General features: G+C 35.5%; 1 protein-coding gene across 2 annotated transcripts in view; it reads left to right on the top strand.

Moving 5' to 3' along the window:
- Nucleotides 1-27,888, top strand: part of Brf (Brf RNA polymerase III subunit) — a 375,147-nt gene that overhangs the window by 267,159 nt on the left and 80,100 nt on the right. For both annotated transcript variants that reach the window (XM_090407063.1, XM_090407062.1), the window contains 2 exons: nucleotides 891-972; nucleotides 26,451-26,512. In XM_090407063.1, the coding sequence (XP_090263189.1) occupies nucleotides 891-972; nucleotides 26,451-26,512 (144 nt within the window). The remainder of the gene's footprint in view (nucleotides 1-890; nucleotides 973-26,450; nucleotides 26,513-27,888) is intronic.

Raw genomic sequence — 27,888 nt, 5'->3', positions numbered from 1 at the left:
GCTATGCTACTAATTATATAGTGGGTTTTATCCTTTATTCAAGTGTAAGCAAAGGTTGCGCCTGAAATAATTTCAGGACTGGGGCAATTCGTGGTAAAAGTGGTATATGTTCTCATCACTTGCCTTACTATCTCTCATAATGCAAAGCACATCTCCTTGCAGACATGTATAATGCTATGTATTAAGGGAAGGGCCACTACCCAGACTGGTTTCAACCTTTATTGAGGTGCTGTTTAAGTAAAGACCTCTCTAAAAATTAGGCATTCCCCCAGACCAAAGTGACCGAAGGACCGTCCAACTCAGCATTGTTCCACTCAGTGACAGGCTCACTCAGTCACCGAGAAGAACTTCTCAGCATTGGCTCTACCTAGTGGCAGGCTCACCCCACCACAGAACCATGATCTCATTCCACATAAGCAATTCCACACTTACTATAGAATTGCCATAGATTTTTAATGTAAGCAGTTAAAGCAGAATCTATATCTAACAGTCAAACAGTGGATCCTGCTTATTTATTTCCTCCTCCACATCAGATTCATCCATTAAATTCAGGCTATTTTCAACTGAAATATCACTAATATTATCTATCCTTGTTTTTTTTTTTTTTTTTTTTTTTTTTCGGTGCTGGAATATGTACCTTCTTCCAAATCACCTTCTGCTGAATTTAACTATTTTCTAGATAACTATGCCACTATATATATTAGCTCCAACTGTAAAATGGAAAATCTGTGCTAAGTACACTGTTCTCCAGACTAACTTATTACTATCTGTAGTATTATATTATATATAAGTGTATGTGCTTACTAGATTTTTCCATTTTAAATGTTTGCTTATTCTTTTGCAGTGCACTATTTTTTTTTTTCAAAAAATAATAATAAAATTATTTTTAGTACATAATGACAGAAGAGGAAGCCAATATTAAAGAAGGAGTATGGATGCTGATCAATGCTGATTACTTGAAGAAAATGAAAGGTAAAAATATTTAATTATTTCTTTATTAAAATTGTATAAAAATTGTATAAATTAGAGCTTCCGTAGCTCAGTCATTATAGACGAAGTTCTTTGGTCGGAGAGACCTGGGTTTGATTCCCGAAACCAGATAAAGATTCCTCAGTGATGTGAGGAACCTTTATTTGGTCTCTTTCGACTAAAGGTGAGTTAGCCAGTCTTATACGGAGGTAGGGGTTATTTTTTTGCAGGCCTCGTTGACCAAGTGGGTAGCTTATCCGCTCTCCAGCTAAAAGGCTGCAGGTTCAAATCCCGCAGTGGGCATGGATGTTTGTGATTGTCTGTGGAAATACCAGTGGTGGTCGGCTGTAGATGGCGTTAGCATAGTTGCAGTCAGTTGGTGATTGAGCATTGGAGACAGAGTTGTAGAGCTGGTGTCCTCCCCCGATGAGTCTTTGGACTCCCTGGAGGTGTCAAATAATAATAATATAAATGAGTAGTTTCCATAGTTATCAAATCTTCAAGTAATGCAAAATGAACTTTTAGCACGTTACACACTCCTACTAGTTTGAAATGAACTATTTTAATAACTAAAATAGGCAAATATATATCCCAGTCAAAGAATTAAATAAATCTAAATGAAACTAATTCTTGAAATCAGATTACTGTTAATAATCCCTTCATCTTCAATGCAAGAGCTCAGAAGATAGATGTATTTCATAAGGCTGGTATCACTCCATAGATCAGGGGTCAGGGAACTTTTTTACCTATTACCCCAAAATATATTTATTTATGCCGACGTTATCCCCTTGATTTGAAAGGGAGAAAATCATAGATTATTTAAATTCAAAAGGTTTATTGAATCTATTTATATGGAGAATACAATTATAAATATAAAAACTATAAAATAAATGCAATAAAATAAATTAATATCCTCATTATGAAACAAAAGGATTTCTTTGAAAACTTTTTCACTTCAGGTTTTGGAGAAATGATGTTGTTTCATTTTTGATACAATAACATCAAAATTGGGGCATTTTGATGTCAGGGCAATTTGAATACTGTCTCCAGGGTCCAATCGATTTCTCATGGACTCTAATGAACATGAAAACAATCTTTGTTTTCATCTTCATTAGAGTGGAAAATCCTTGTTTGCAAAGGTAGGTTGTTGCAAAAGGCAGCAACTTTTTGACTGCCTCCTCATGTGCAATTTTGAAAGTCTTTGCAGCTATTGACATCCAAAAATATGACAGATCTGCTTTGTTTTCAAATTCAGTACGTGCTTCATTATTGGATCGAAGTTCAAGAAGTGCCTCTACCAACCCTTGAGGCTCTTCTGGTACATCAGCATTTCACATTTAAAGGGATCTACAACCCAATTGACAGTATGTGAATCAAGATGTGGAAAGTAATCAAGAACCACTCTTTGAGTTTGGTAAGATGCCTTATAACTGTATCCTCGATGTCGTCAAAAGTAATATTTTCACAATCATTATATTGATGTTTTTTCCTTGCAATTCTTTGTTCAATTCATTCACATACTTAAAAATATCAGCTAAATATGCGAGATGTGCAACCCACGAGGAGTTTGTGAACTTATCTGCAAGAACATGCTTTTGATCAACCATAAAAATTCCAAGTTCAGTTTTGAGAGCCCACACTCGGTTCAGAACATTTCCACATGAGAGCCACCTCACTTCTGTATGATAAAGTAGGTCTGTATATTCAGCCTCACCATCTTTACATAATTCACGAAATAGTCGCGTGTTTAGTGCATGTCCTTTGACAACATTGACAACCTTGATAACATCATGCATGACGGCTTCCAGTGCAGGTTCCAAATGTTTAACAAACAGTGCCTAGCGATGGATCATATAGTGGTTAACTTCAATTTTTGGATTATTCTCTCTCTTGCCAAAGCCGAAAAACCACTTACATGATCCAACATAGTAAGGATGCTCCATCAACAGACACAGCAATGCAATCTTCCCACTTTAAATTAACGTTATTAAAGTATTCATTAACTTTATTGAAGACATCAAATTCCACGAGATTGCAACTCGAGAGGAGAACAAAACAACAATTCCTCTTCAATTGCATGTAAACCTTTATAGCAAACATACACCATCAGCTGCAAATTACTACTGACATCTGTAGTCTCATCAAGCTGAATAGCAAAGCATTTACTCTCTTTTATTGAAGAAATAACTTGTTCCCTCACATTTTCTGCTAAAATAGAAATTCTTTCTAGTATATTTATGGCTATTTTGCCTGCTTCTGTTTAGGAGTGCCCCTGTTTAAATGTCATTGGCTTTTTTACTCAATTATTCTTAGGGCATTGTAGATGTATATTTACCAATAAATATATGTAGCATAAAGGAAGAGAAATTTACACATACCTTTTTCTGGGTGTTCTTCTTTCTGCGATGTCCAAACTACTGTGTGTGTGGGGGGGGGGAGGCAATGTGAGAGAATTAAATAGAAATAAAAAAAACCCGTTTTATTTTTTTTTTTTTTTTGAATAATATATATACATATATATTATATTATTAGGGATGGGCGGAGCATTTTTTATATTTATATAGGGTGGGAAAGGGGTTGAAAACAGCAACTCAACTGATTTTTAGAGGGGGGGGGTTGACGGGGTGTGGTCCGTTTCGACTATGCTTGGTTGTTATCTGAACACATGGAGGAAAAAAAGATGACGACCAATGACCAAGCATAGTCGAAACGGACCGCACCCCATCAACCCCCTTCTCCCCCTCTAAAAATTAGTTGCTGTTTTCAACCCCTTCACCCCTTTCCCACCCTATATAAATATAAAAAAAAATGCTCCGCCCATCCCTAATAATATAATATATACATATATGTATATTATTAAAAAAAAAAATGGTTTTTTTTCCATTTCTATTTAATTCTCCCACATTGCCTACTCCCCCCCCCCCCACACACAGTAGTTTGGACATCGCAGAAAGAAGAAAAAGCCACAACACCCAGAAAAAGGTATGTGTAAATTTCTCTTCCTTTATGCTACACATATTTATTGGTAAATATACATCTACAATGCCCTAAGAATCCTTGAGTAAAAAAGCCAATGACATTTAAACAGGGGCACTCCTAAACAGAAGCAGGCAAAATAGCCATAAATATAATAGTTTGTTAAGAGGAGTAACATGGGAGTTTTCCCAGAAATAATATCCATAAGAAATTCTTTCTTTCACAACTTTTGCAGACAAGAGCACTGAATTTAATTTCATGGCTTCTTTCTGACCACACATAATCTCTGCCATTTTCAAAGCTGCTGGTTTAACCAATTCCTCACCAATAGTATATGGTTTCTTGTTTCGGGCAATCAACCAGGCCACTTCAAAGCTAGCCTTTGATGCTGAACGTTGATCGAATGTACCTCTCAAGTTGCTGTTCAGTCTTTGTCTTTTGACAGACATCTCCAAATTTACAAAGTATTCCCGCAGTTTGGAAGACAGATATGGGTGCAAATTATCCAAGTGTTTCTTCAATTGACTCTTTTTGAAAGATTCTGCAGTCAGTACTTTCAAACAGACAATGCACTGTGGTTTCATTATTCCTTTGTCTTCTATTTGTGTAAACCCATAATTGAGGAACTCTTCCTGGTATATTCTTTTTCTAGTTGATATCATCTGAAGGGTAAAAAAGACAGTGATTGAATTTAAGTTTTTTAAAGTTCATTTAAATTTACAATAATTTAATTGGTAAACGTGGCACTAAGACATGTCCTCAAGATGAAGGCAGTATTTAATTATTTTATTGACCATCGAAAATTAATCGAGCAAGGAGAAAATATATTAATCAAATTATCGAACTAACATAAAACTAAAATATGGTTAATAAATGAAAATCTTACACTTAAAATAGAACTATTGAAATAAATTAAATTAAATAACTACTTAAATCGACTTAAGCAAAGCAAAAATAATTGTCAAAAAATAAGGTTAAGGCGGGTAATAGACAACTGACAAATAATATCTGTTTAGCCACTTGACAACGCCTCAGCAACCAAATTGTTTGGAGTTCAACATGGTGTGACGTCTCCTAAACACGTATATTACATTGACCAGATGCAGTGTTGTCAGGAGAAAAATTTCTGTCGTAACAAGGAATGTGCTTTTTATATAATTTTATTTATGTCTATTGAGTCCTCATTACCCCCAAGAATTTCATTTTTACCCCAGTTCGCAAACCTGTGCCATAGATGATTGCATTGGATACCTATTTGTCTGCTTTCAGTTCTGTTCATTGTTCTTACTAACAGTGTAAAAAAACATTACTCATTGCTCTTGAAACTTAGAGATCTTCATCTTAGCAACTCAGATATAGTGGTCAACTTTCCCAAGACATCATAAATAACAAATAATTGGCTGAAATCCCTAAACCTACTATCATGAGATTTTTCTTGAGATATTCGAGTTATTCAATTGTGTGAATCATTTGAGCTACTTCATCTATTAAAATATGAATTATCAACAGATTGAGGGTACTCACATTGTCTCCCTTCATTTTCTCCAATTTTCCCATTGCATGTTAGGCTCAAAAGACAGTCACAGCCTGACTTCTTTGAAACCCAGTAAATGTTCTTATAGGATAGAACTGTTAATCCTATCTGCATAGTGTATTATGGCCATCAATTTTTGTGTTTGTCTAGCCAGTTTGCTTGTTTTGCAGGAAGATAAACCTTACTTTTTAGAAGGTACATACCTTCGACATCCATATGAGACCATCTAAACAGACCTTCAGTTGAAAAACTGATAAAGGTTCTTTGTATCATGAACAGGATTCAGAATCAAGATCTTTGCAAACAAAGAGCAGCATAATCAGAATTGATTGACTGAGAATGAGGCTTCTACCATATTGAAACAAAACTATGAGGACAGTAGATTAAACTTAAATTATATTTGTGGGATTGTACTTATAGATTTATTATGGTAAGGAACAAAACTTTTACTTTTTTCACTAACAGCTTCGCCAAGAAGATTAACTTATTATAGAATATACAAAAAATCAGAACACATCTAACAACAATTGTTTTGAAACACAGGGATGTACAGGATATTATGATGGTACTACATAAAGAACTTACATCATTACTAACTTCCTCTCTACAATTTTCCTCCAAATCAATCTGTTACCTGTCAAGACTCCAATATTATCAGATCTTATATATCTGTCTTCTAAGGCACTTTTTACTGCATCAGTAGACCAATATCTTAGTCTTCTTCTGTGTCTTTTTCCTGCCAACCTGGCAGAGCATACTTGTTTTGCTAATCTTTCCTCTCTCATTCTATTTAAATGACCATACCACCTGAGATTAGCTCTGCTAACACATTCCTAGATGCTAACAATGTCAAGTTCTTTCCCAATATCTTTGTTTTTAATATCATATTGCCATTGATGCCAACTGTTCACATCCTTAATCTTTCTCAGGACTCTCGTATCTCCTGTCTCTAGTCTTTAGTCAAGTGTGTTATTTCTAGCCCAGCTCTCAGATTCATAAGTTAAAATTGGCTTGAATACTGTCTTGTATACAGCTAATTTAGTGTTTTGACTCATTTCTCTCTTATTCCGTATGAATTTATTCAGTTGATGCTGTAACATACCACCTTTGTTCGTGCTGTTTGTCTGTTTCCATATTTAATTTACCATCTGAAACAAGTGTTCTTTGTCAGGTTGTCAGGAAAAAGACCCAGAGGAAGACCAAGATATAGGTTGATTGATACAGTAAAAAGTGTGCTAGAAGATAGAAATATAAGATCTGATAATGTTGGAGTCTTGACAAGTAATACACTGATTTGGAGGAAAATTGTCGATAAGGAGTTAGTAATGGGGTATGTTTTTCGTGCAGTACCATCCTATCCTGTACAGCCCTTGAGTGTACATATCAGGAATTTGATGATGATGATGATTTACCATCTTCACCAAAAAATCATTCACATCTGAGAGCTGCTCAACTTTTATTTGCTTTAAAACTTTCTTACATATTCTTCTTTTTAATATGAAATTCAATTTTGTCCTGATCAAGACTAAATGGTGATCACTTCCAATTTCAAATCCTCTGTACACTCTGGTGTCCTGCACCAGGGAGTAAACATCACTATCAACAATAACATGTTCAATAAGACTCTTCTTATTTCTTGCCACTTCTCTCCATGTGAATTTTTGCACATTTTTATGTTGGAACATTGTGTTAGTAATAACCAGCCCATATCCTGAGCAGAAATCCAACAGGTATTTGCCATTATTATTAACTTTGCTGTTTTCTCCAAATTTTCACAAAATATTTTTGTATGTCTGACAATCATTTCCTGCTCTGCTATTTAGATCCCCAACAAGATCAGCTTTTTTTTTTTTTTTTTCATTCTGTCAGTTGTTCTTTCTAAAGACTCAAAAAATTCCTCCACTTCTACCTAAGCAGAACCTTCTGTGGGACCATATAAGTCATGTCTGGGCACAAATAAGTCTCATTGTCCAGTTCCACATTCTGATATTTGCCCACATCACTTTACTTGATATTGCTTGCCATTCAAGAAGATTAGCCTCATTTTTAGCATTGAATACTATAGCTACTCCTTCTTTTTCTTGATTTTCATTACCTGAATATAACATTTTGTATTTATTGCTCAGAAAGATCTCAACAGTTTTTATTATTTCTGTTTCAGTCACCCCTATTATGTTGATCTGGTACTTATCTAATTCCTCAGCCTAGCTCCATTTCTTTGCCATTCAGGCTTCTTATGTTAATAGTACTGATCTTGAACTCTGGTGATGTTGAGTTGGGGTGTGTTTCAGAATTTTTTCCAGTAGCTGACTTTGCACTGTTCGCCCTAGTTCCCTGGCAAAAACAATGGGGGGGGCCTTGTTTAACCGGGCAATCTCCCAGCTGGCATGAAATTCTGTCATGATGTACCATCATTTCATATTGTGGTTTTTGGGCAATTTGGTCAGCTAAATCCCAAATTGCCAGCCCATCCTCGTTTGTATGGTATCTAAGTAGATACCTAACACAGTGTACCACAAGAAGGTGAGGATTGCACATTAGATCAGAAGCCCTGCTTGGTTCTCCTCATTCCTTTAAAGGCGATGTGGTGGTCTCCTCTCAGTTATACATCTTTGACCCTTAAGCACCCCCCTGTCTTTATGTTGATAGATATGTTGATAATATACTGTAATTATATAATGGCAACATGAAAGGAAAAAAAACATCAAATTCCAACAGGATATCCTGGGCATGCACTTTTTTTTAATATATATATATATAAAGGCCTCCAGACCAAATACCATGGGTCAAACCATTCAAAGAATGCAATAATTTAAAGTATCAAGACTGAAAGTATGGTATAAGAACCAGATGTTATAAATATGAATGTTCTTATTGGCTGATATAATTAATTATGAATCTTACTTGGATATTTTAATTACATAAGTGTCAAAGCTATATAACTGAAAGGACACCTCCACATAGCCTTTAAAGGAATGCAGAGAACCAATCAGGGCTTCTGACCTAATATCCAATCCCCACCTTCTTGTGGTACACCCTGTTAGTGATCTATCTGGACACTGAATGAACGAAGACGGGCTGGCAGTTTGGGATTTAGCCAACCAATTGCATTCTTATTGGCTTAAATCAAAATACAAAATGATGGTACAACATGACAGAATTTCATGCCAGCTGGGGCATCGTCCAGTTAAACAAGGCCACCATTTTTGCCAGGGAATTAGGTCAAACAGTGAAAAGTCAGCAGCTGGAACAAATCATAAAACCCACCCCAACTCAACATCATCAGAGTTCAAGATTGGTACTATCAACATAAAAAGTCTGAATGGCAAAGAAATGAAGCTAGCTGAGGAATTAGATAAGTACCAAATCGACATAATAGGGGTGACTGAAACACAAAGGCAAAAAATGGTGAGATCTTTCTGAGCAATAAATACAAAATGTTATATTCAGGCAATGACAATCAAGGAAAGAAAGAGTAGCCATAGTATTCAACACTAAATATGAGGCTAATCTTCTTGAATGGCAGGCAGTCTCAAGTAGAGTGATGTGGGCCAATATGAGAATGGGGAACTGGACAATGAGACTTATTTGTGCCTAATGGTCCCACAGAAGGTTCTACTAAAGTAGAAGTGGAGGAATTTTTTGAGGCTTTAGAGAAAGCAATTGACACAATGAAAAAGGAAAAGTTGGTCCTTGTTGGGGATCTAAATAGCAGAGTAGGAAATGATTGTCAGACATACAAAAATATTTTGAGAAAGTTTGGAGAAAAGAGCAAAGCTAATAATAATGGCAAATACCTGTTGGATTTCTGCTCAGGACATGGACTTTTTATTACTAACACCATGTTCCAACATAAAAATGTGCACAAATTCACATGGAGAGAAGAGGAAAGGAATAAGAAAAGTCTCATTGACTATGTTATTGTGGATAGTGAGGATTTCTCTATGGTGTGGGACATTAGAGAGTACAGATGATTTGAAATTGGAAGTGATCACCATTTAGTCTTGAGCAGGATAAAATTGAATTTCATATTGAAAAGAAGAACATGTAAGAAAGTTTTAAAGCAAATAAAAGTTGAGCAGCTCTTAGATGTGAACTGCAGACTAAAATACAGAAACATATGATTGAATAAAAAATGAAAGAGTCTGAGAACAGGAACCAAACCTTGGAGATTCATTGGCAAGCCCTGTGGTGAGGTTGTCTGTAAGGATAGAAAAATCAGAACTCCATGGTGGACACAGGAAGTTAAAGAAGCAGTGAAAGAAAAGAAAAAAGCATATCAAAAGTTCCTGGTAAATAAGTCAGCTTGTGCTCTTAGAGAATACAGAGCCAAACGTAAGAAAGCTAAACACTGTGTAAAACTAGCTAAAGAAAAATCATGGCAGGACTTTGGTAAGAATATAGAAAATGAATATCACGAAGGTGGCAAGATATTCTGGAGGTTGTTGAAGAAGCTCAGAAATGGAGGAAAGAGTGCTGTAAAAGGAATTAGAGATGATAAAGGTGACATGAAAATAGAAGAAAAGGATATCCTTGAAGTACAGAGTAATTAGTTCGAAAAATTGCTAAATTATACAAGCCATAATGACAGCACAGTGGTAAAAAATACTGACCAGGCATGCAGTCAGGAATACATATCCATACCTGAAGTAGAAAAAGCCATCATAAGCCTGAAATGTGGAAAGGCAGCAAGAGTAGATGATATGTGAGCAGAAATGCTCAAGTATGGAGGTATAAAAGTACCTCAGAGGGTCAAATTCCATATAACTGGAGTAGAGCTCTCATTGTATCCATATATAAAAAGGGAAATAAAACTGAATGTGAGAATTACAGGTAATTCTCTACTGAGTGTTCCTGGTAAGATATATGCAAATATACTTGAGCAGCAGTTGAGAAGAATTGTGGAAGAGAAGCTTGGTGAAGAACAATCTGGATGCAGGCCAAATAGAGGCCTTCAGGATCAGATTTTCACTTTATGACAGATAGTTGAGAAAGCATGGGAATATAACAAAGATCTGTATTTAGGTTTTGTAGATATGGAAAAGGCATATGACAAGGTGCCAAGACAGAAGCCATTTGAAACACTACATTTATATGGTGTCAATGGAGAATTATATCAAGCAATACTTCTTTAGTCTTTATTTGAGTTATAAGTCAGCAGTTAGAATTGAAGGAAGTACATTAAGATGGTTTAATGTTAAATCTTGTGCCAGACAAGGATGTACATTATTCCCTCTGTTATTCATTATCTATATGGATCACATTATGAAGGAAAGTGGTATTAAACCTGATTTCAAAATTGGAGGTGTTAATCTCAGCTCCTTGCTTTATGTAGATGATGTTATAATTCTAAATAAATCCGCTACGAGTGTGCAGTATTCCCTGACTAAATTGAAAAACTGTTGTAATAGATTTGGTATGAAGGTCAGCAATAACAAGAGAAAGAAAATTAAAATTGGCAGAAACATTGAAAATATAAACTGCATCAAGAATGGAGAACTTATAGAACAAGTAAAACATTTCAGCTACTTAGGCACAATTTTTAGTGAAGATGGTAAATTAAATATGGAAATAGACAACAGAATCAACAAAGCTGGTATATTAGGAAGTCAATTGAATAAATTTATATGGAATAAGACAGAAATTAGCCAAAACACTAAATTAGCTGATACAAGACGGTATTCAAGCGAGTTTTAACTTATGGATCTGAGAACTGGGTCAGAAGTAAAACATTTGACCTAAGACTAGAGACCACAGATATGAGAGTTCTGAGAAAGATCAGAGGCATGAACAGATACCATCAATGGTAATATCATAATAAAAACGAGGATATTAGGAAAGAAATTGACATTGTCAGCATCCAGGAATGCGTTAGCAGAGCTAATCTCAAGTGGTACGATCACTTAAACGGAATAGGAGAGAAAGATTAGCAAAACAAGTGTTCTCTGCCAGGTTGGCAGGGAAAAGTCCCAGAGGATGACCAAGATATAGGTGGATTGATGCGGTACAAAGTGCCTTAGACGATAGAAATATAAGATCTGATAATATTGGGGTCTTGACAAGTAACAGACTGATTTGGGGGAAAATTGTAGATAGGAAGTTAGTAATGATGTAATTTTTTCATGTAGTACTATCATATCCCGTACACCCCTTGAGGGTACATGTCAGGAATTTGATGATGATCATCATGTATAAATTTTATGTTAGCTATTATTCTTTCCATTTAATTTTATTCTATCCTTTGTTTATTTATTTCTTTTTGCCACAAGAGGTCATGTATAACAGAAATGTTATACATGACCATGGACACCTTTTTATCATTTACAATCTGCTGTAAATTCACCTTCATGAATGCCACACTCATCATATGATCCCTCTCAAAATCTGTATTTTATGTAATGTTATTGCACATTGCCCACACTTCTTATTGGACACTTTGCTCTTTGCTTAAAAAGCAGTAGAGAATGTAACGAATACCATTTGCATACAAAACTGTTATCAATAAGTACTCCTTTCTTCCTGATTCTTCAAATGACAAGCATGTGTCCACTTCTCACAATAAGCAGTATTTCTCAATGCTTCTCTGGAATTTTCATCTTGATATTGCATACAAGCCAGTGAATCAACCAAAGTTTATTTTCGCAATCAAGGCATATCGTTACTGAAGAACACCAATGTCATATGCGTATGTATTACATGGAGAGCTCTGTAATTCCATGTCATTATCCCAATATAGCAATTAACATCAAGATGTTATTTTTTATGGCATTATTTATATAGTTCCTACATTTTTATGAGAACGTGATAATTATTCTTGCACTTAGCAGCCTGGGAAGTGTTAGGACTTTTCCATAGGCATAGACATATTTATGTGATCATCATCATCAAATTCCTGACATTTACCTTCAGGTGTACAGGATATGATAGTACTACCTGAAAAACTTACATCATTACTAACTTCCCATCTACAATTTTCCTCCAAATCAATCTGTTACCTGTCGAGACTCCAACATTATCAGATCTTATATTTCTATCTTCTAAGGCACTTTTTACTGTATCAAACCACCTATATCTAGATCTTCCTCTGGGTCTATTTCCTGCCAACCTGGCATAGAACACTTGTTTTGCTAATCTTTCCTCCCCCATTTTGTTTAAGTGAGATTAGCTAAAATTATCTCTGCTAACACATTCCTGGATGCTAACAATGTCAAGTTCTCTCCTAATATCTTTGTTTTTAATATCATATTGCCATTGATACCATCTGTTCATGCCCCTAATCTTTCTCAGGACTCTCATATCTGCAGTCTCTAGTCCAGTGTTTTATTTCTAATGCAGCTCTTAGATCCATAAGTTAAAAATTGGTTTGAACACTGTCTTGTATACAGCTAATTTATTGTTTTGACTAATTTCTCTCTTATTCTATATAAATTTATTCAGTTGACTTCCTACCATACCAGCTTTGTTGATTCTGTTGTCTATTTCCATATTTAATTTACTATCTTCATTTAAAATCGTTTGTAAGTAGCTGAAATGTTTTACTTGTTCTATAGGTTCTCCATTTGCAATGCAGTATTTTTAATGCTTCTACCTATTTTCATTGTCTTTGACTTGTTATTGCTGAACTTCATACCATATCGATTACAACAGTTATTCAATTTAGTCAGGGAGTCTTGTAGCAGATTTAATTATTAGTATAACAATCACAATATAAAACGATGGTACAACATGTCAGAATTTATATGTGATACCTTCATGAAGCTTCAGAGCTCATCATAATAAGCCTCTCTACACTACATGTACCACTATCTAAACAACATGAGCCCACTGCAAAGTATTTTCTTCTGTTAACTGTGTACTCTTTTTGGTGATTTGCCTGTTTTGCAGAATGCAAAGTCATTTTTGGAAAAAAAGAAATCCCTACTACTTTCATATCAGGTTGACTAACTCATCTTCTCTTTTGAAAAAAAAAAAAGCTTACATAAACATTCCTCCTATTATAATGAGAATCAAACTCGCATCTTTTCCAGTAGAAGGAAACATGTCCCATCATTCTTTCAACTGCATTATGAAGCTATATATATAGCATTATGTAACATTGTTTATCAGAACTTTGTTTCCTTTCCCATAAACTGCTATTAATAATCTTTACTCTCTGAACCAGAAATTTCATAAAAAGTAGATGACATCATCAAATTCCTGACATATTCCTTCGGGGGGGGGGGGTGTACAGGATCTCATGATAGTACTACATAAAAAGTTAGATCATTACTAACTTCCTATTAGCAATTTCCCTCCAGATTAGCCTGTTATCTGTCAATTCCAATATTATCAGATCTTATATTTCTGCATTTAAGGCAATTTTTACTGTTTCAATCCACCTTCATTTTGGTCTTCCTCAGGGTCTTTTTCCTGCCATCCTGGAAAAGCACACTTGTTTAGCTAATATTTCCTCTCCCATTCTGTTTAAGTGACCATATCCCCTGAGATTAGCTCTGCTGACACATTCCTGGATGCTAACAATGTTAAGTTTTTTTTCCTAATATCATATTGCCACTGATACCATCTATTCATGCCCCTGATCTTTCTCCGGACTGTCATATCTGTGGTCTCTAGTCTTTGGTCAAGTGTTTTATTTCTAACCCAGCTCTCAGATCCATAAGTTAAAATTGGTTTGAACCAGTGCTTTTTTCCTGGGAAAAAAGGTGCCGGTACTCACCATGAAGATGTTATTACAGCAACTTCCACACTTTCACAACTTTCCACATTCTTCATATATGAAGAATATATCCCATGTCTAAGCTATTAAGTTCCTCTAAATTTATTTCTTCAAAGTTGTTAAATGATTAATTTCTCCTGGCAACTTTGTAAGTGGTTCGAAACACTTTTCCTGTTACATCTTTATTATGAGAGAAAGTATTTAGGAAAACTTTCTCTAATGTTTCGTTTTTTGCTTCAGATTTAATTTTTTGGCACGCTTTGTGTGCTGCACTCTCCTTATGATCGTAAATCTTTTTTCTTAATGACATTAACTGTTATTTGCGAAATTCTCCAAAACGACTGATTTTACCATTTGCCCACTCTGCTAATTTTCATTCCCATGTGTTTATCGATGGCAAGACTTCTGACACCACGACACACACTTTATAGCCCAACATTTTATTCTTGACATACAGCCACTCGTTCTCTCGCAGAAGTCATTTTTCTGCAAAAGTGTCCAACATTCGGGCCAACCATTATCAGAATCTGCTTCCTTTTGACCACGTGGATCTTCGTCTTGGTTTCGTGATTAAAGTAACAACTTATTTTAGTCATTTTGAACAATGATTGCACTGATTTAACTTAGATTAATTCAAAACTCACGTGAACACCTGCCTGTTACAAAGTGAATATAGAACTGATAAACTGATATTGGAAGCAATCGAAAGTGAACGTACCTTGCTTTCCTGTTTCCGGTTGCGTACCAACCTATGAAACAGGAAAGCAAGGTACCAATTTATGAGTAATCAAAACATGAACACAGTACCATCTACCAGAATATTTATAATACATTTTGCTGTTCAATAAATTTATTGCTGAACAATAAATTTATTGAACATTTTGCTGTTCAATAAATTTATTGCTGAACTTCATACCATATCGATTACAACAGTTATTCAATTTAGTCAGGGAGTCTTGTAGCAGATTTAATTATTAGTATAACAATCACAATATAAAACGATGGTACAACATGTCAGAATTTATATGTGATACCTTCATGAAGCTTCAGAGCTCATCATAATAAGCCTCTCTACACTACATGTACCACTATCTAAACAACATGAGCCCACTGCAAAGTATTTTCTTCTGTTAACTGTGTACTCTTTTTGGTGATTTGCCTGTTTTGCAGAATGCAAAGTCATTTTTGGAAAAAAAGAAATCCCTACTACTTTCATATCAGGTTGACTAACTCATCTTCTCTTTTGAAAAAAAAAAAAGCTTACATAAACATTCCTCCTATTATAATGAGAATCAAACTCGCATCTTTTCCAGTAGAAGGAAACATGTCCCATCATTCTTTCAACTGCATTATGAAGCTATATATATAGCATTATGTAACATTGTTTATCAGAACTTTGTTTCCTTTCCCATAAACTGCTATTAATAATCTTTACTCTCTGAACCAGAAATTTCATAAAAAGTAGATGACATCATCAAATTCCTGACATATTCCTTCGGGGGGGGGGGGGGTGTACAGGATCTCATGATAGTACTACATAAAAAGTTAGATCATTACTAACTTCCTATTAGCAATTTCCCTCCAGATTAGCCTGTTATCTGTCAATTCCAATATTATCAGATCTTATATTTCTGCATTTAAGGCAATTTTTACTGTTTCAATCCACCTTCATTTTGGTCTTCCTCAGGGTCTTTTTCCTGCCATCCTGGAAAAGCACACTTGTTTAGCTAATATTTCCTCTCCCATTCTGTTTAAGTGACCATATCCCCTGAGATTAGCTCTGCTGACACATTCCTGGATGCTAACAATGTTAAGTTTTTTTTCCTAATATCATATTGCCACTGATACCATCTATTCATGCCCCTGATCTTTCTCCGGACTGTCATATCTGTGGTCTCTAGTCTTTGGTCAAGTGTTTTATTTCTAACCCAGCTCTCAGATCCATAAGTTAAAATTGGTTTGAACCAGTGCTTTTTTCCTGGGAAAAAAGGTGCCGGTACTCACCATGAAGATGTTATTACAGCAACTTCCACACTTTCACAACTTTCCACATTCTTCATATATGAAGAATATATCCCATGTCTAAGCTATTAAGTTCCTCTAAATTTATTTCTTCAAAGTTGTTAAATGATTAATTTCTCCTGGCAACTTTGTAAGTGGTTCGAAACACTTTTCCTGTTACATCTTTATTATGAGAGAAAGTATTTAGGAAAACTTTCTCTAATGTTTCGTTTTTTGCTTCAGATTTAATTTTTTGGCACGCTTTGTGTGCTGCACTCTCCTTATGATCGTAAATCTTTTTTCTTAATGACATTAACTGTTATTTGCGAAATTCTCCAAAACGACTGATTTTACCATTTGCCCACTCTGCTAATTTTCATTCCCATGTGTTTATCGATGGCAAGACTTCTGACACCACGACACACACTTTATAGCCCAACATTTTATTCTTGACATACAGCCACTCGTTCTCTCGCAGAAGTCATTTTTCTGCAAAAGTGTCCAACATTCGGGCCAACCATTATCAGAATCTGCTTCCTTTTGACCACGTGGATCTTCGTCTTGGTTTCGTGATTAAAGTAACAACTTATTTTAGTCATTTTGAACAATGATTGCACTGATTTAACTTAGATTAATTCAAAACTCACGTGAACACCTGCCTGTTACAAAGTGAATATAGAACTGATAAACTGATATTGGAAGCAATCGAAAGTGAACGTACCTTGCTTTCCTGTTTCCGGTTGCGTACCAACCTATGAAACAGGAAAGCAAGGTACCAATTTATGAGTAATCAAAACATGAACACAGTACCATCTACCAGAATATTTATAATACATTTTGCTGTTCAATAAATTGCAAATTTTTAAAAATTTAAGAAAAAAGATGCCAGTACTGCATACCGTTGCATACCACCAGAAAAAAATCACTGGTTTGAACACTGTCTTGTATAAGCTAATTTAGTGTTTTGACTAATTTCTCTCTTATTCCATATAAATTTATTCAGTTGACTTCCTACCATACCAGCTTTGTTGATTTTGCTTTCTATTTCGAAATTTAATTTTCCATCTTCACTAAATATTATGAATAAATAGCTAAAATGTTGTACATGTTCTATAGGTTCTTCATTCAGAATGCAGTTGATGTTTTCAATGTTTCTGCTTATTTTCATTATCTTTTTAATGCTGATTTCATACCAAATTTAATATAGCAGTTATTCATTTTGGTCAGGGAATCCTACTGACTTGTCCTAGATTTATCCTGTGGAGATAATGTTGCACACCTGTCTTAACATTAATCTTACTTTACCTATTTCAATTCTAACTACTGATTTTCATCTCCAATAGAGACTATGTATTGATATAATGTCCCATTTGCACCACATAACTGAAGCATTTTCAAAGCTTTCCTGTTGGCACCTCGTCATATGCCTTTTTCAGAACTACAAAACTAAAATACAGATCCTTATTATATTCCATGATTTCTTAACTATTTGTCTTAAAGTGAGCATCTGATCCTGACAATCTCTGTTTGGCCTGAACACAGCTTGTTCTTCAAGCTTCTCGAGAACTCCGCAATTTTTCTTAGCATAAGCTCAAGAATACTTATGCAAAGCTTACCAGGAACACGTTCTGATATTGTTTTATTTCCCTTTTTTATAGATGAGTACTATGAGTGCTCTACTTCAGTCATCTGGAATTCAACCCTCTAACCATGCATGCCTTCTGAATTATGCAGTGGTAGCCACTGTAAAATTTTTATACCTCCATATTTAGCATTTCTGGTTGAATGGCATATATTCTAGCTGCCTTTCCATGTTTCATGTTTGTGATTGTGTTTTCTACTTCCAGATGGAAAATATTTATGTTGAGTGTTTTCTACCACTATAATGTCACTGCTTGTTTCATTCAGCAATCTTTCAAAGCAATCTCTCCATACATCAAGAATATCTTTATCCTTGGTTTTCAGGTCCCCTTTATCATATTTTTCCAGATATTTATTTTCTGTGTTCCTACCAAAGTCTTCCCACGACTTTTGTTTAGTTAATTTTGCACAATACTTTGCTTTTTTGCATTTTTCTCTGTATTCCATAAGAGCACAAGGTGACTTACTTGCTTTCTTCTTTTCCTTGACTGCCTCTAACCTTTTGAGTCCACCATGGAGTTCAGCTTTTTCTATCCTTACAAAATACCTTACCACATGCCTCTCTGGCTGAATCAATGAAAATTTCCTTTAGAGTTTGTCACTGAATTTCCAAGGTTTGGTTCTTATTTTCAAACTCTTTCAGTTTTTTTTTAAATAATGTTGATGTATTTAAGTCTACAACTCACATCTGATAGCTGTTCAAATTTTATTCATTTTGAAACTTTCTTGCACACCCTTTTTTTCAATATGAAATTGAATTTTATCCTGTTCAAGACTAAATGGTGATCACTTCCCATTTCAAATCCTCTGCACACTCTAGTGTCCTGCACCAGTGGGAATACACAACAATAACAACAACAATCAACAATAACATAATCGATGAGACTTTTTTTATTCCTTGCATCTTCTGTCCATGTGAATTTGTGCATATTTTTATGTTGGAACATGGTGTTAGTAATAACATCATGTTCCAACACTATGTCCTGAGCAGAAATCTAGTGGGAACTTTACCATTATTATTAGCTTTGCTTTTTTCTCCAAATTTTCAAAGCATTCTTACATATCTGATAATCATTTCATACTCTGCTGTTTAGATCTCCAACAAGGACCAACTTTTGCTTTTTCATTTTGTCAGCTGCCTTCTTTAATTATTATTATTATTAAGAGAGACCTCCAGGGAGTCAGAGACTCATTGAGGGCAGCCATATACTACACACACACACACACACACCAGCTATCATACTTATTCTTGAATTCATTCACACTGCTTGCACTCACAGCATCCAATGGCAATCCATTCCAATCACGCACCACCCTCTGAGAGAAAAATCTAGCCCTCACATCCATCTTGGTGGCCTTCATTCTCAGTTTCCAAGGATACCCTCTCGTCCTTTCCCCACCCTCCATAAATTGAAAAATTCCATCAATTGATTGAAATCCTGTAAGACCTTTCAGAAGTTTGTAAGTCTCAATCATATCACCCCTCTTTCTTGTGTTTGCTAGTGTCTGCAGTCTACAAATTCTCAGTCTGTCTTCATAATCAGTATTCCACAATCCTGATATCATTTTTAACACTCTCCTTTGTACTCTCTCCAATATATCAGAATCACAACAGAAACCAGGAAACCAGACCTGCACACAATAGTACAAGTGAGGTCTTATCAAGGCCTTGTAAAAAGATAAAATAACATCCTTATCTTTACATGTGAACATTCGTTTCAGCATTGCAATTATCTTTTGAGTTGTATTTGCAATCTTTGCCATATGGCCCCTAAACTTCAACTTCCTTTCTATTAACACTCCAAGATCCCTAGCCTCACCAGTTTCTTCTAACCTAATCCCACCAATATAATACGACATTGGATATCTAATCATGCCGAAGTGAATGACTTTACATTGAACTGACACTCATTTTCCCATGCCCACAATTCCAGCCTATTCGAATCATTCTGCAAAGACTGCATATCAGCAGAATTCCTGATTGCCGTGCCTATCTTTGCATCATCAGCAAATAACTGTATGTCACTTGTCAAATCCTTCCCAATATCATTAAAGTACAGATTGAATAACAGTGGACCAAGCACTGATCCTTGTGGTACGCCACTTGTTATCTTAAACCTTGCAGACACAGATCCCCCGTATACCACTTTTTGATATCTGTCAGTCCGCCATCCTCTTATCCGTGCTATAACCCAAACCCATTTTCTCCAATTTTCTGCAGTAGTCTGCCATGCTGTATTCTGTCAAAAGCCTTAGCAAAATCCAAAAGTATCATGGTGTATCCATTCCCCTTGTCTAGTTCAATGGTAACATTGTTATAGAATGTGAGCAAGTTGCTAAAACATGACCTTCCCTTAGTAAACCCATGTTGTTTATTGCAAAGTAGATATTCACTGTCAACCCATTTCTGAATGTGGTCCCTAACCAATTTTTTCAAAATCTTCACCACCACTCCTGAGATACTAATTGGTCGATAGTTGGATACGTCGGAACATTCTGGTCAAAAGAAAGGCCAGTTCAGCTGAACACTCTTTTAGCACACGTGCTGATATTCCATCAGTTCCTATTGCTGAATTCTTGTTCAGTTTGTGCAACAGCTCTAATACCTTGACCTCACACACCTGCGTTATTTCATCTAGTGAAGAAGTAACAGTGAGCTCAATGTTGCGTTCACCAGGTTGATAGCTTTTAACGAAATGTAACCCTCACGCAATCTGGATTTAGAAGAGTTATTCTTTCATATTCATGAAAGAATAATGCCTCGAAAAATTCCTCCACTTCTTCCTTAGTAGAACCTTCTGCGAGACCATAAGCACAAATAAGTCTCATTCCAGTTCCTCCATTCTGATTTTAGCCCGCATCACTCTACTTGATATTGCCTTTGTATTTAGGGTTTAATATTATAGCTACTCTTTTTTTTCCCTGATTGTTATTTCTTGAATATAACAATCAGGGAAAAGAAAGATCTCACCTGTTTTTATCTTCTTTATTTAGGCATAGGTATTATATAGACATAACACCTATTATGTCTATCTGGTACTTCTCCAATTCTTCTGCTAGTTCCATTTCTTTTCCATTGATGCTTCTTATCCTGATGGTGCCCATCTTGATCTCTGCTGATGATATTGAGTTGGGATTTGTTCCATTAGTTGACTTTTTGCTGTTTGCCCATGTTCTTCCTCAAAGAAAACATTGGGGGGGGGGGGGCTTGTTTAACTGGGCAATGCTCCAGCTGGCATTTATATTCCATCATTTGAGTTATACTTTAAACCAGTGATTTTAATCTGATGTGCTGCAAAAGATTCACTGGTGTGTGTCAAGATTTTGATATAAAGGAATAAAAATTAATGTAAAAGAAGTTTTTTTGCACGTTTAATCTACAAATATATATGAGGAGTCATAATGTTTATATTGCATTGAACGTAATTGTTAAGAGTGAATAAAATTTATGATTATATTGGTATAATATAGATTCATTATGTTTGTTATTATAGATATGCATCGTTGCATGTGTTTATGGGTTCCTCTAGTTGTGCGACAATTGTAGCATACACATGCTTACACTGTAGTGTCAGCACCATATAAAGATGAGACAGGTTTAATCAGTGAACAACTGAAATCTTTGAGCATTTTCTCATCAACACAGTTGAATCGGTTTCAATTCAATGAGATATGTTTGGTTGTGTTGTTTTAGTGGTGTTGAATTTTAGTAAAAACTATAAGCTCTGCACTTTTAAAACATTACAAGACCATTAATTTCAAGTGATGCCCATTTCAAAGAGATGTTTCAAAAAGAGAGGGTTGGTTCATAAAGAGGGTTGTGACAGATTTCATCTTCATTTGAAACAGTCAATATATTTCTTAATACTTGAATGATGTGCCGTAGAATTTTAGTACTTTGTTTTAGTACTTTGATTCATATTAAATGCTACAACAAGCATTTAATATGAATCATCACATAACTAAACACTGAATGCATAGCAACCATTATACAAAAATACAAGTAAAACAGAAACTTCCACGTGGAGCGTAGAAGCTAGCAAATATCAGTCATTGTTCAGAAAGTTAGCCTGATAGGTTGCAAAAAAATTAAAGTTCGATGTGTTAAAAGATCTAATTAGTGACTTCCAAATGTCACACAAAATCATCCCTTAATTTCTGTTGAGAGTGCCTTGTGAGTGGATTACCATTGTAGCCTCTTGATGTTGTGACTGCTGAAGTTGTCTTCTATGTACAGCATGGAGCTCTTCTCCCATTCAGTGTTGTGGTGAGTGTGGGAGAAACAGAATGCCAGAACTGAGCTGTCTTGTCTGTTAATATTGAAGTCTCCAATATGCCCCTCTTATTTCTAAACTTTTCAATGTTTTCCCTATGTAATTAAGGCCTCAAGAACATAGGCTATTGTGAACTCCAGGATGTTTGTTGAAAGGGTTGTGGTCCTTGGGCAAGCATTACAGATTTTGTACCATCATAATGGATTTGAAGGCCACTCTAATGTCATGAGATTTCAGTTGATTTGTGAATTTTAGTGAAAATTTGCCAATAAAAGGGATGGAAACCAAGGCTCTGTAATGAAGAGGGATTAGAGAATTTGTGTGACATTTGGAAGTTACTAATTAGATCTTTTAACACATTGGACTTTCATTTTTGATTGAGATCTGGACCTTTGGAGAAAGAGACATACAGAGAATTCAGGCAGCAGAAATGAAATTCCTTAGGAAAACAGAAAAACTTACTCTATTCATATTAGATAAAAAAAGAAATAGTGAAATAGTTAAAAATCTCAAAATCAATCCCATAACAAACTCAATGATCAAATATAGGAAAAAGTGGCTAGACCATTTAGCAAGAATGCATAGAGAAAGACTACCAAAAAAGATCTTAACATATAATCCTAGAGGAACAAGGAATAGGGGATGACCAAGAAGAAAATGGACTATGTCCAGAACAGGCCACATGGCCTAGAGTCTGGATAGGATGATGACGATGACTTTAATTTTTTCTGCAAACTATCAAGCTCACCTGCTAAACAATGACTGACCATGTGCCAGCTTACACTCCACGTGTTTCTGTTTTAGTTGTATTTTTTTGTAACGGTTCCTACACATTCGGTGTTTAGTTATGTAATGATTCATATTGAATGTTTGTTGTGTATTTGTGTGTTTATCCTTTACCCAAATGAAACCACACCTTTAGTGGTGAAACTAGTAGGTTTAATTAAATAATTATTACAACCTATAAACCCAGTGTTAATTATTTTTTATTACAGGGAATAACGTTATTTTATATATATACATATTTAAATTTTTTTTTTATATTTTTATTTCTGGTTTCAAAATATTTAAAATTTATTAATATCTTATAATAGAACTTACTTGCTATAATATATCAGTAATTTAATCAAATCAAAAAAAAATTAACTAACACCTTTTATTCCCTAATAGGGAGTAGGCGAGGCCTTTATACACCCTATCTAGCTTTTGGAGACTGAGTGGGCAGTTCAATCTCCATCGGTAGCCAATCAGAGATAGCTGTCCCATGTCTGTCACTAATTATAGGCAGATACTGATGAAGAGACTAGCAGCCAAGTGCTGCCATCTCTTGGTGCCTAACCCTAACAGGATATGTTAGGTCTGAAATAATGTGGGTACTCTTTCAGACAATAACATATCCTGTTAGGGTTAGGCACCAAGAGATGGCAGCACTTGGCTGCTAGTCTCTTCATCAGTAGCTGCCTATAATTTAACTTTATAATTTGCTTTCTGGAATCAAATAATGATTAAAATTCTTATAGTATGTATTCTTTATTTAATATTTTATTTATTATGCCTTGCTGATCAATCCACACTATACTAGAATGCTTGCATTGGATTCATCTAATTGCTAATTTATGTTCGCTGAAAAATAATATCCATCATTTTTTAACCTCTTCATCTTGCTATTATATGCATGGACATGTTTTTAGGATTGATTAAAAAAAAACTCATATGATCTTTTATACAGGTATGCTTTAATGTGATTTTTTTCATACGTATGCTGTTGATGTCCTCATTATTATTATTATTATTATTCAGACCTCCATGGAGTCAAAAGACTCATCGCAGCAGGTCCTTCCTAGGAAACACAAAGTCTATCATACCATTCCTTGAACTCATTGACCATTCTCGCTCTCACCACTCTCTCAGGCAATGCATTCCACAGTTCAACCACTCTCCATACAAAGAAACCACTCCTCACCCTCCTGCTCACAGCTTCCTTTCATAACTTCCAGGGATGGCCCCTTTTCATCCTCCTTCCTGCTGTTCCACCAAGTGAAAGAACTCCCCGGTGTCAACCCTGTAACCACCTCCCAACAATTTAAAAGTCTCAATCATATCACCTCTCCTTCTTCTATCTACCCAACTGCAATCCACATTCCCTCAGCTGATCCTCATAACTAACATGGTACACTCCTGAAACCATCTTTGCTATCTGCCTCTGTACCCCTTGCCACAATTACTTTATCCCCTTCAAATCCTGGAGACCAAATTTGGGAACAATAGTCTAAGTGTGGTCTGATCAGGGTCTTATACAATGGAATGATAACTCTTTTATCTCTGCAGGTCAGTGTCCTTCTCAATATTACAGCAATCCTCTGTGTTACCTTATGGGCAGATGAGGGTAATGTTATCTGTGAGAGTTAACATGGATTTGTTAAGGGGCGCTCTTGTTTTAGTAATATGCTATCGTTTTAAAATAAAGTTACAAGAGCTCATTGAACTCACTCACCACTCAGTGCATTCCACGGTTCAACCACCCTCCATGCAAAGAAACCACTCCTCACTAGAACGCTTGCATCGGATTCATCTAATTTATGTTCACTGAAAAATAAAATAACAGCCATAATAAATTTAGTTTAATCCTTTATCCAAGTATATGCAAACAAAGTTTGCAACTGAAAATATCTTCAGGACTGAGGTAAGGTAGTGCAACACCAGGAAACTCCGAGCAAAGGTGGACCAAGCTCTCATCACTCCATGTCTCAGTATCTCCCATAATGCAAAGCTCATTTCCTTGCGGACATGCACACTGCTATGCATTAAGGGAAGGGCCACTACCCAGACCAGTTTGAACCTTTATTGAGGTCTCATCGGTCCTTAATGCATAGCAGTGTGCATGTCCGCAAGGAAATGTGCTTTGCATTATGGGAGATACTGAGACAAGGAGTTGCCTGGTGTTGCACTACCTTACCTCAGTCCTGAAGATATTTTCAGGTGCAAACTTTGTTTGCTTACACTTGGATAAAGGATTAAACTAAATTTATTATAGTCTAACCAAGTGAAAAATAAACTTCCAACATCTTTCTCTAAATCCAGAGTAATTCAATAATAAGGTGGTACACCTGTTGGCAACTCCTATAGGTAAATATGACCTCTCCTATTACTTCTGCCTTAGTATCTCCACGTTTGGGTCTGCCTCCCACTGATGAGACCTCAATAAAGGTTGAAACCAGTCTGGATAGTGGCCCTTCCCTTAATGCATAGCAGTATGCATGTCCGCAAGGAAATGTGCTTTGCATTATGGGAGATAGTGAGACAAGAAGGAGTAATGAGAGCTTGGTCCACCTTTGCTCGGAGTGGCCTGGTGTTGCACTACCTTACCTCAGTCCTGAAGATATTTTCAGGCGCAAACTTTGTTTGCTTACACTTGGATAAAGGATTAAACTAAATTTATTATAATCTAACCAAGTGAAAAATAAACTTCCAACAAAATAACAGCCAGTCTCTAATCTAATGTTGAACTCCTTTATTATCAAAATAACATCATATAAATGGGAAAAAAATGATTTAATAAAAGTATTTAATCTATGGAACAATCGAATGAACACTGAACAAAAAAAAAAGTTGGGTTTTCTCATCTAGTTTTTTTTAGATGAGAAAACCCAACTTAAATATTTGCCACATAATGAATTGGTATTTAAGCTGCATATGAGTTTGGATATCAGGTTAGTAGATCCAAACTTATATGTTGCAGCTTATACACAAACATTTCTTGTGGCAAATATTTCAGTTTTTTGATAGATATCAGAGAATTGTATATGGGGAAGCAGTATCAGAAAGGTACAAGTGTAATTCCATAGGGTTCAGTATTGGGCTATTATCAATCTATATGCCAACAATATTGTCGCTGGACTACAGGGAGATGTTCATTTGTTTGCAGATGATGTGAAGTTTGGGAGGTTTATTAGTAATAGTTGGGCTCTTGAGGATTTGAATAAGCTGGAAAGGTGGGAAAATATGGCAGTTTAATGCAACTAAATGTATCATTTTAAAGTTTGGGATGCTTTGTACTTACTTGGTAGAGCTATACTTGAAAAAATGGAGAAGCAAGGGATCGTGGAGCATTGGGAATCTTTAGTGAGTTTAAAGTACAGCATGCAAATATGCTATTGGTTGATTAAGACTTCCTGGTGCATCTATTGACCACTTAGGAGTCTATTAATAATTAATATAATTGATAAGTTAACTCGGTGAATACATCTGCATTTATTGATTGCAATCTATAATATAAATTAAATAATAATTGTTTTTTTAAGGATCAAATTATCATTATTCTTTTTCCTCTTGTAATTAGAAAAAGAAGAAAGAAAAGCTAAAGAAGAGGAAGAGAATGCAAATAAACCTGAAACAAAAAAGGTATTATTTTATTTTCTTCCTTTCTGAATGTGTATAGAAAATACGAGGTCAGAGAAAATGAATATTAATATGAGATCAACTTGTGGCGATTATAATTTTAAAATGTTTATACATAGTATACAAGTAATATTTAAGCTTTGCATTTGATTATAATGTTTGGCACATATTATTAATATCATTAACATGCAGTTAAACAGCAGTGGTCCTAAAACAAATCCTTGAGGCGCATCACTATTGACTTTCCTCTTCTGGGATATTCTCCCCCCCATACAAAACTTTGTGATACCTATCAGACAGCCAGTCTCTAATGTAATGTTGAACTCCATCCAGTCTAGTTTAATATCAACATATGTGGCAATCTATCAAAAGCCTTTGTAAAATGTAAGTATACTACTGTGTATATCCATTTCCCTTGTCTAATGCTCCTGTCACCTTATTGGAATAACTAAGGAAATTATGAAAACCATGATCTTCCTTTAGCAAATCCATGCTAGCCATCAAAGAGAATACTACTGTTGGCAACCCATTTCTGGATCCATATTCTCAGTAACCTCTCTAACGCTTTAACCACAATGCCTGACACACAGATTGGCCTATAATTTGAAGCTTGAGTTCTGTCACCACCAGCATGCAGCAGTACAGTCTTCCTTCCACTCCTTTGACTCATTCTCGCATGCTGTTAAACAAGTATGTGAAAGCAGATGTTAACTTCCCAGTACATTCCCTCAAAGTATGTGGTGATATATCATCAAGTCTCACACCCTTATTAACATCAAGTTTACTCAATTCCCTATATACTCTTGTTCATTCACAGTCAGTCTTTCCTCCTCATCTTCCACTGCTCTCAAACTCCGTGTGATGTCGTATTTACAAGGATGAAATACCTTTACGAACTGCTTATGTATCTCAGATATATCCTGCAACTATTATCCTTTTACCATTTATTCGATCACTGTCATTCTTCTATTATCATTCTTTTAGAACTCCCTATTGTTTTTGGCTTCATTATCTAGCTGCTACTCATGCTGCATCTTTGCTACCCTTACCAAGTTACCCTCCTTGCCTGTTCTTTGTATTCTCCATGAAACTGATTATTACTGCTCATATTGCCTCCATAATATCTTCTTTCTCCATATTGCATGCTTAACTCTACATTCGTCTATTTCACATCTATCTTATTTAAACCTTTTATTCTTAAATAGTTCTTAAAAATAGCACCAAGCAGCATTGATTTCCTTCCCACCTTATTCCTTATTCCATGCTGCAGCTGCAAGCTGTCTCCTGAGCTTTTCATAATAATTAGCCTTGTAGTTCCACATATAGCCTTTCCTCACAGAAGTCCTCACATGACTGGCAACCATTCAGGTAATCACTTC

The sequence above is a fragment of the Typopeltis vanoorti genome, chromosome 17 (assembly GCF_054136105.1).
Source record: "Typopeltis vanoorti isolate ZY-2024b chromosome 17, IOZ_Tvanoo_1.0, whole genome shotgun sequence".
Taxonomy (NCBI): domain Eukaryota; kingdom Metazoa; phylum Arthropoda; class Arachnida; order Uropygi; family Thelyphonidae; genus Typopeltis; species Typopeltis vanoorti.
Note: the sequence above shows the minus strand (reverse complement) of the source record. Positions and strands in the feature narration are given on the sequence as shown.